At 53.5% G+C, this 8,418-nt stretch overlaps 1 protein-coding gene across 1 annotated transcript; it reads right to left on the bottom strand.

The window, feature by feature from the left end:
- Positions 1-6,801: 6,801 nt before the first annotated feature.
- phlda1 (pleckstrin homology-like domain, family A, member 1) lies at positions 6,802-7,260 on the bottom strand. The gene has a single exon (XM_068754970.1). It carries the CDS (start codon positions 7,258-7,260, stop codon positions 6,820-6,822), a length of 441 nt encoding a protein of 146 aa, XP_068611071.1. The 3' UTR covers positions 6,802-6,819.
- Positions 7,261-8,418: the final 1,158 nt, after the last annotated feature.

The raw sequence follows: 8,418 nt of genomic DNA, 5'->3' as shown, positions 1-8,418 counted from the left end.
GACACGCATGCTTTAGAGGAATGAAAATAGATTTCACATTGAAACTAGAAAAGCATTCATGACGCGTTTCCCTCCTAACTGAAAACCAAAAGGTTCTAAATTGTTCTTGGTATTGTTTATACAGATATAAAGTAAATGTGAATCAGAGTTCATTTGTATTTTTAACTGATTTTTTAATCCATAAATGGAGTTTTAATGTTAAAATGTAAAAAACCCTAAATTTCCTGACCTCATTCTGGGTCAGGTCCAGAAGACATTTCACGAGTGCATATGGGACGAGTGCATATGGGACGAGTGCATATGGGACGAGTGCATATGGGACTGTGAGTGAATTTAATGCATATTTTACATTACAAGATACGATTATTATTTTTTTACACCTCAATTATAAGTAAATGGGAAAATCCTTATTTTGTTGTATCCAGACGGATCACTCTCAAAATGTAATGGGATGTAAGTTAGCCCAAGACACAGACAGACAGACAGACAGGCAGGCAGGCAGACAGACAGGCAGGCAGGCAGGCAGACAGACAGACAGACAGACAGGCAGACAGACAGACAGACAGGCAGGCAGGCAGACAGACAGACAGACAGGCAGACAGGCAGACAGACAGGCAGGCAGGCAGGCAGGCAGACAGACAGGCAGACAGGCAGACAGACAGGCAGGCAGGCAGGCAGGCAGACAGACAGGCAGACAGGCAGACAGACAGGCAGGCAGGCAGGCAGACAGACAGACAGACAGACAGGCAGACAGACAGACAGACAGGCAGGCAGGCAGACAGACAGACAGGCAGGCAGACAGACAGACAGGCAGACAGACAGACAGGCAGACAGACAGACAGACAGGCAGACAGACAGACAGGCAGACAGGCAGGCAGACAGGCAGGCAGACAGACAGACAGGCAGGCAGACAGGCAGACAGGCAGACAGGCAGACAGGCAGGCAGGCAGGCAGGCAGACAGACAGGCAGACAGGCAGGCAGACAGGCAGGCAGGCAGGCAGACAGACAGACAGACAGACAGGCAGACAGGCAGACAGACAGGCAGACAGGCAGACAGACAGACAGACAGACAGGCAGGCAGACAGACAGACAGACAGGCAGACAGGCAGGCAGACAGGCAGACAGGCAGACAGGCAGACAGGCAGGCGCTGTCTCAAACATGACCTCCTTGGCATCAGAAACGGGGCGTGGCTATAACTGTGTTCCTGATTTCCTGAGAAGCATCACAGCAGCAACATGGAGGCGTTTTACGTTCGTGTTGGTTCGGGAGCAAAAAGGAAACGGCGAGCAGCATGACTGGCTTCATTCAAACATGTCATCCCTCCATCACAGAAAACAGAGAGCAGCGCGTCACATCCCATAATGCTACCCAGTCTGCTGCCTCCTAGAGGCTCCACGGTCACATTCTATTCTCATCGGCGGTATTTCAAGCCCTGAAGTAGGAAAGTTGCCGATTGGAGATATTGAGGCAGACCCGTTGATCGGTTGTGGGAGGAGTCAAAGACTGTTTTAGTGCGACATCAGACTGCTGGGTCAAATCAATCAATTCATTTTCATCAATGGACCCTGTCAAATGAGGGGAGTGGGCGGAGTCCACGGCCAGGCCGAGGGGAATCCAGGGAGTGGGCGGAGTCCACGGCTAAACCGAGGGGAATCCAGGGAGTGGGCGGAGTCCACGGCTAGGCCGAGGGGAATCCAGAGAGTGGGCGGAGTCCACGGCTAGGCCGAGGGGAATTCAGAGAGTGGGCGGAGTCCACGGCTAGGCCGAGGGGAATTCAGAGAGTGGGCGGAGTCCACGGCTAAACCGAGGGGAATCCAGGGAGTGGGCGGAGTCCACGGCCAGGCCGAGGGGCTTCCAGTGAGTGGGTGGAGTCCACGGCTAGGCCGAGGGGCTTCCAGAGAGTGGGCGGAGTCCACGGCTAGGCCGAGGGGAATTCAGAGAGTGGGCGGAGTCCACGGCTAGGCCGAGGGGAATTCAGAGAGTGGGCGGAGTCCACGGCTAGGCCGAGGGGCTTCCAGGGAACCTCTGGTTTGGAAACTAGCAACAAACACTGATGGCCACACATTAGCACCTTCAAACTTCAGTTAAAGCAATGTTTGAGCAGTGTGTTAAAAACAACAAAATAACGTCCACAATCGTTTACCGTCCATCACATGCTGGTTGATCTCATCCTCTGATCAGAGGGGGGCGGAGCTCTGGGACCTCATGCCGTCTCGCTGCAGTTTGAAAACATTTTCAACTGATTTCCATCTTTTTCCTTTGAACTGTTTTGAACTCTTCCAGTTGTCGCTCACATGCGTAATACATCATCAAAATGTTAGACCCCCCCCCCCCCCGCCTCAACTGGCTGAGATGGACCAACAACGTCGGCCATCGCTCCCCTGCGTCAGTGAAAGGATGACACTGGACCAGGAAGACTTTTACTCAGACACAAAACTTGATGAAAGTATTTCAGTGTGTAGCACAAAAACACCAAAGGGGCCATTATCTGAGCCTGAGGGCCAGATAATGGCCCTCAGGCCCAGAAGAGCTGCAGTGCGTTGATGTCACACGTGGGGAGTCGGCAGAAGGTCTGCCTGAAGCGTCCTACCCGTCTTCAACAAATACCGTTTACGCGTTTGCACTGGAATGCAGTGAAGTCCCAGGAGTGGTGCAGCAAACGTGGCGGGACGATGCAGAGACTCCGGATCGCTCTGAGGTGGACTGAAGACATGAGGTCCAAAATACCAGGACTTTCAAAGGAACAGAAAAGCAGGGGGACGGAGGGACAGTCCTGGAGACGATGGGAATTCGTTTCAGGCATCAATACGATACAGATTTGTAAAGTCGTGGTTTACAGCGTGATAAATGGCCGCTGGGCGAGATCAAGCTCCGATCGTGTCTCCAGGTATGCGATACTGATCTCAGGGTCAGAGTTCTCCACGGCCGCTTGGGCTGGGTTTGTCCCGCATTTAAAAAGATGTCCCCGTCTTCATCAGCCATTAATAAGGAAAACCGGTTCACACTGTCTCACTGTGAAAAGCAGGAAATGTTTCGGGAATTAAGAAACCGGATCATTAGTCGAGCAAAATAACAGCAAAATAAAAATAAAAAGCCATTTGGAATGTCTCGTTATTGGTTATTGGTTTAAAGTTCTCCTTTATCAATAAATCATCACCATGACAAAAACATCTGAGGGTGAGGAGACTGCAAGATCTCACAAGCCGTTCCAAAATAAAATGAGGGAAAACTATTGATTATGAAGATGTACCGTTTATCATGAAGACATTGCTCATGCAGGTATCTCATCATATAACTGCAGTATATTCTGAGTTGTAACAAAGTGATTCTTTGGTTATCCTAAAATAATGACATTTAATCTTAATCCCAACGGTAACATTTAACCTGGGAGCGTTCCTCGTTCACTCTGGCAGCAACCACACTGAAGATCCATCATGACATGTTTTATAGAAAATATATCACATATATACATATAATAAATGAGGGAGGATCCCGTCACATGGTGGAATACAGCGGTTTGGGGCTTTGCTCAAATGCTTTTTGTCCATCAGTCCCTGCGGGAGGACAGAGTTCCACCGGAGGATGAAGCTCGGTGGCGAGGCGGCAGCCCGGCTCAACATCCGTCCTCCAGCCGAGCGTCCGGGTAACCTGCGGAAGCAATGAGGTAGTCAAACGGGCGGAGGGCCGAGTAAAAGACGTAGCTACGAGCCGAGGGCCGAGTAAAAGACGTGGCTACGAGCCGAGGGCCGAGTAAAAGATGTAGCTACGAGCCGAGGGCCGAGTAAAAGACGTGGCTACGAGCCGAGGGCCGAGTAAAAGACGTGGCTACGAGCCGAGGGCCGAGTAAAAGACGTAGCTACGAGCCGAGGGCCGAGTAAAAGACGTAGCTACGAGCCGAGGGCCGAGTAAAAGACGTAGCTACGAGCCGAGGGCCGAGTAAAAGACGTAGCTACGAGCCGAGGGCCGAGTAAAAGACGTGGCTACGAGCCGAGGGCCGAGTAAAAGACGTGGCTACGAGCCGAGGGCCGAGTAAAAGACGTAACTACGAGCCGAGGGCCGAGTAAAAGACGTAGCTACGAGCCGAGGGCCGAGTAAAAGACGTAGCTACGAGCCGAGGGCCGAGTAAAAGATGTAGCTACGAGCCGAGGGCCGAGTAAAAGACGTAGCTACGAGCCGAGGGCCGAGTAAAAGACGTAGCTACGAGCCGAGGGCCGAGTAAAAGACGTAGCTACGAGCCGAGGGCCGAGTAAAAGATGTAGCTACGAGCCGAGGGCCGAGTAAAAGACGTAGCTACGAGCCGAGGGCCGAGTAAAAGACGTAGCTACGAGCCGAGGGCCGAGTAAAAGACGTAGCTACGAGCCGAGGGCCGAGTAAAAGACGTAGCTACGAGCCGAGGGCCGAGTAAAAGACGTAGCTACGAGCCGAGGGCCGAGTAAAAGACGTAGCTACGAGCCGAGGGCCGAGTAAAAGACGTAGCTACGAGCCGAGGGCCGAGTAAAAGACGTAGCTACGAGCCGAGGGCCGAGTAAAAGACGTAGCTACGAGCCGAGGGCCGAGTAAAAGACGTGGCTACGAGCCGAGGGCCGAGTAAAAGACGTAGCTACGAGCCGAGGGCCGAGTAAAAGACGTAGCTACGAGCCGAGGGCCGAGTAAAAGACGTAGCTACGAGTCGAGGGCCGAGTAAAAGACGTAGCTACGAGCCGAGGGCCGAGTAAAAGACGTAGCTACGAGCCGAGGGCCGAGTAAAAGACGTGGCTACGAGCCGAGGGCCGAGTAAAAGACGTAGCTACGAGCCGAGGGCCGAGTAAAAGACGTAGCTACGAGCCGAGGGCCGAGTAAAAGACGTAGCTACGAGCCGAGGGCCGAGCAAAAGATGTAGCTACGAGCCGAGGGCCGAGTAAAAGACGTAGCTACGAGCCGAGGGCCGAGTAAAAGACGTAGCTACGAGCCGAGGGCCGAGTAAAAGACGTAGCTACGAGCCGAGGGCCGAGTAAAAGACGTAGCTACGAGCCGAGGGCCGAGTAAAAGACGTAGCTACGAGCCGAGGGCCGAGTAAAAGACGTAGCTACGAGCCGAGGGCCGAGTAAAAGACGTAGCTACGAGCCGAGGGCCGAGTAAAAGACGTAGCTACGAGCCGAGGGCCGAGTAAAAGACGTAGCTACGAGCCGAGGGCCGGGCTGATCGAACGCTCATTGATAGAGTCTATTCGCTCTGTCTCAAACAGATGCTGCAGGACAGCGTCCCTCATGTCTGTCTCAATCAGATGCTGCAGGACAGCGTCCCTCACGTCTGTCTCAATCAGATGCTGCAGGACAGCGTCCCTCACGTCTGTCTCAATCAGATGCTGCAGGACAGCGTCCCTCTTTTCTGTCTCTAACAGATGCTGCAGGACAGCGTCCCTCATTTCTGTCTCAAACAGATGCTGCAGGACAGCGTCCCTCTTTTCTGTCTCAAACAGATGCTGCAGGACAGCGTCCCTCTTTTCTGTCTCAAACAGATGCTGCAGGACAGCGTCCCTCATTTCTGTCTCTAACAGATGCTGCAGGACAGCGTCCCTCATTTCTGTCTCTAACAGATGCTGCAGGACAGCGTCCCTCATTTCTGTCTCAAACAGATGCTGCAGGACAGCGTCCCTCATTTCTGTCTCAAACAGATGCTGCAGGACAGCGTCCCTCATTTCTGTCTCAAACAGATGCTGCAGGACAGCATCCCTCATTTCTGTCTCAAACAGATGCTGCAGGACAGCGTCCCTCATGTCTGTCTCTAACAGATGCTGCAGGACAGCGTCCCTCATGTCTGTCTCAAACAGATGCTGCAGGACAGCGTCCCTCATGTCTGTCTCTAACAGATGCTGCAGGACAGCGTCCCTCATGTCTGTCTCAAACAGATGCTGCAGGACAGCGTCCCTCATGTCTGTCTCAAACAGATGCTGCAGGACAGCGTCCCTCATTTCTGTCTCAAACAGATGCTGCAGGACAGCGTCCCTCATTTCTGTCTCTAACAGATGCTGCAGGACAGCGTCCCTCATGTCTGTCTCTAACAGATGCTGCAGGACAGCGTCCCTCATGTCTGTCTCTAACAGATGCTGCAGGACAGCGTCCCTCATGTCTGTCTCTAACAGCTCTGTCAGAAACGCCTCTGAAAACGAAATTAAATTCATAACTGGCCCGAGCGCAGCTGCACGTTGCCATGGTAACCGGTGAGCTGACTTTTTTTACCACACTAATGGTCCTCACCGGAACATTACCACAATAAATTCATGTTGTCCATTCTGTCCCTGGACTCAGGCAGGTCGAGCGCGGCGTGCGGTGCAGACACGGGGAGAGTGCACGCACATCTTGGGAACGCCCCCCCCCCCCCCCCTGTGAGGTCACAGACGAAAAGAGGGCCGCCAGACGGTTCAGGTCGAACCCGGCTTTAGGAACCGGCACGGCTCGGCCCTCCACGGCACAGGTCCGAGTCCGACACCCCTGCTTGAGAGTCTCTTTGAAGTTTCAAGTGTTTGAAATCGTGCATTGTATCGACACTGCTTCAATCATCCTCCCGCGTTGATGACGTCACGTGCATCATTTGAATCTACTCAATTCCGCGCGTAAAGTCGTGAGTGTTGGGAAGGGAGAACTCCCCCTGGACACCCTGCGAGGGGGACACGGGGGACACGGGGGACGACCCACGTGACTGAGGACTCGGCGTCCTCGTTCGTTACCCGCGTGATCCCGGAAAACGGGGTCCTTAAAGATCCCCGAGTGGCCCCCCAAACCCGGGAGCCCCCTCAGGCTCCCTCTCTTACCGGTAACGGCGCGCCACCGCCCGCGCGTCACGCCACGCTCGGCGCGCTGCGGACCGTCTTGTGGCCGAGCAGCTGCTGCTTCTGCCGGGTGGACTTCACGGCCAGGATCGCCTGTCGGTTCTTGTACCGGACCATCTGCAGCGTGATCTCCGCGTTCCAGCCTCCGTCCTGCGGGCACCTGAAGTCGACCTCCTTGCCCTCCGTCGTGACCACCGTGAAGTAGACGTACTTGCCCTTCCGCTCCACGCAGTCCACCGTCTTCATGTTGGCGAAGTGCAGCTCCTTGGTTTTGCCCGCGTCCCCGCCGGCGTGGTGCGGGGGCTGCGGGGGCTGCGGGGGCCGCGGGGGCCGCAGCAGCACGCCGTCCTCCGTCAGGACGCAGCGCTTCTTCTTCCACAGCTGCAGCAGCCCGTCGCTCCGCTTCTCCAGCAGCCCCTCTTTGAACACCTTCCTGCCGTCGTCCAGCATCCTCGCCCGGGCGTCTCACGCTTCCACCTCCCGGGCTGCTCGGCTGACTGGACGGCTGGACGGAGCGGGGGGCGGGGCATGAGATGCTGCGGTGGCGGTGACGTGTTGCGTGTGCGGGGCTGCCTGGCTGCTGGCTGGCCACGGCGTGAAGGGGCTGCTGCCCCCCCCGAGGTCCGCTCGGGATCTTTGTCCTTTACGCATCTGAAGCTCCGGCTTCCTCACAAAGACGATACCTTTTCCCGGAGGACTTTCCGAATATAAAACATGAGTGCGTGCTTTTCTGTCTATGTGTGGCCCCACGATGCGCTGGCGACGTGTCCGGGGTGTACCCCTCCTCTCAGTCAGCTGGGATCTCGTGACCCATGAGGTGGATAAGGACAGTGTAGATGTGACAGTTAATGTCGTCTCGTCTGGATCCAAGAAAATGGATGTAAGATCTCAGTATTTAAAAAATACTCAGAACGTATTTGAAAGAACTGCATGAAGTGTTTCGTCCAAGGACGGGATGTGCTGTGTAGTTCCAGCTGACCGATTTGGTTTGTTCACATTTTAATCTTTCATGGAATAAACACTCGAAAAAGTCAAATGTATCACCTTCAACTATTATTCATTACCATAGCCAGAATATCAATGACATCATCCACTTTGTTACTACGGCGACCCAAGAGGAACACTAATTCCCTCCCACCTTAGACCCCCACCAATTTGCCTACCGCGAACAGAGTACAGTCGATGCAGTCTCCATCGAGCTGCACTGATAACACTGTACTACAGTACAAGTACAGTCACACAGTAGCATGTACTACAGTACAAGTACAGTCACACAGTAGCATGTACTACAGTACAAGTACGGTCACACAGCAGCATGTATTACAGTACAAGTACAGTCACACAGTAGCATGCACTACAGTACAAGTACAGTCACACAGTAGCATGTACTACAGTACAAGTACAGTCACACAGTAGCATGTACTACAGTACAAGTACAGTCACACAGTAGCATGTACTACAGTACAAGTACGGTCACACAGTAGCATGCACTACAGTACAAGTACGGTCACACAGTAGCATGTATTACAGTACAAGTACGGTCACACAGTAGCATGTATTACAGTACAAGTACAGGCACACAGTAGCATGTATTACAGTACAAGTACG

This window comes from Brachionichthys hirsutus, chromosome 22, assembly GCF_040956055.1.
Source record: "Brachionichthys hirsutus isolate HB-005 chromosome 22, CSIRO-AGI_Bhir_v1, whole genome shotgun sequence".
In the NCBI taxonomy this organism is placed as follows: domain Eukaryota; kingdom Metazoa; phylum Chordata; class Actinopteri; order Lophiiformes; family Brachionichthyidae; genus Brachionichthys; species Brachionichthys hirsutus.
The sequence above is the reverse complement of the archived record's forward strand: the minus strand, read 5'-3'. Positions and strand labels throughout refer to the sequence as shown.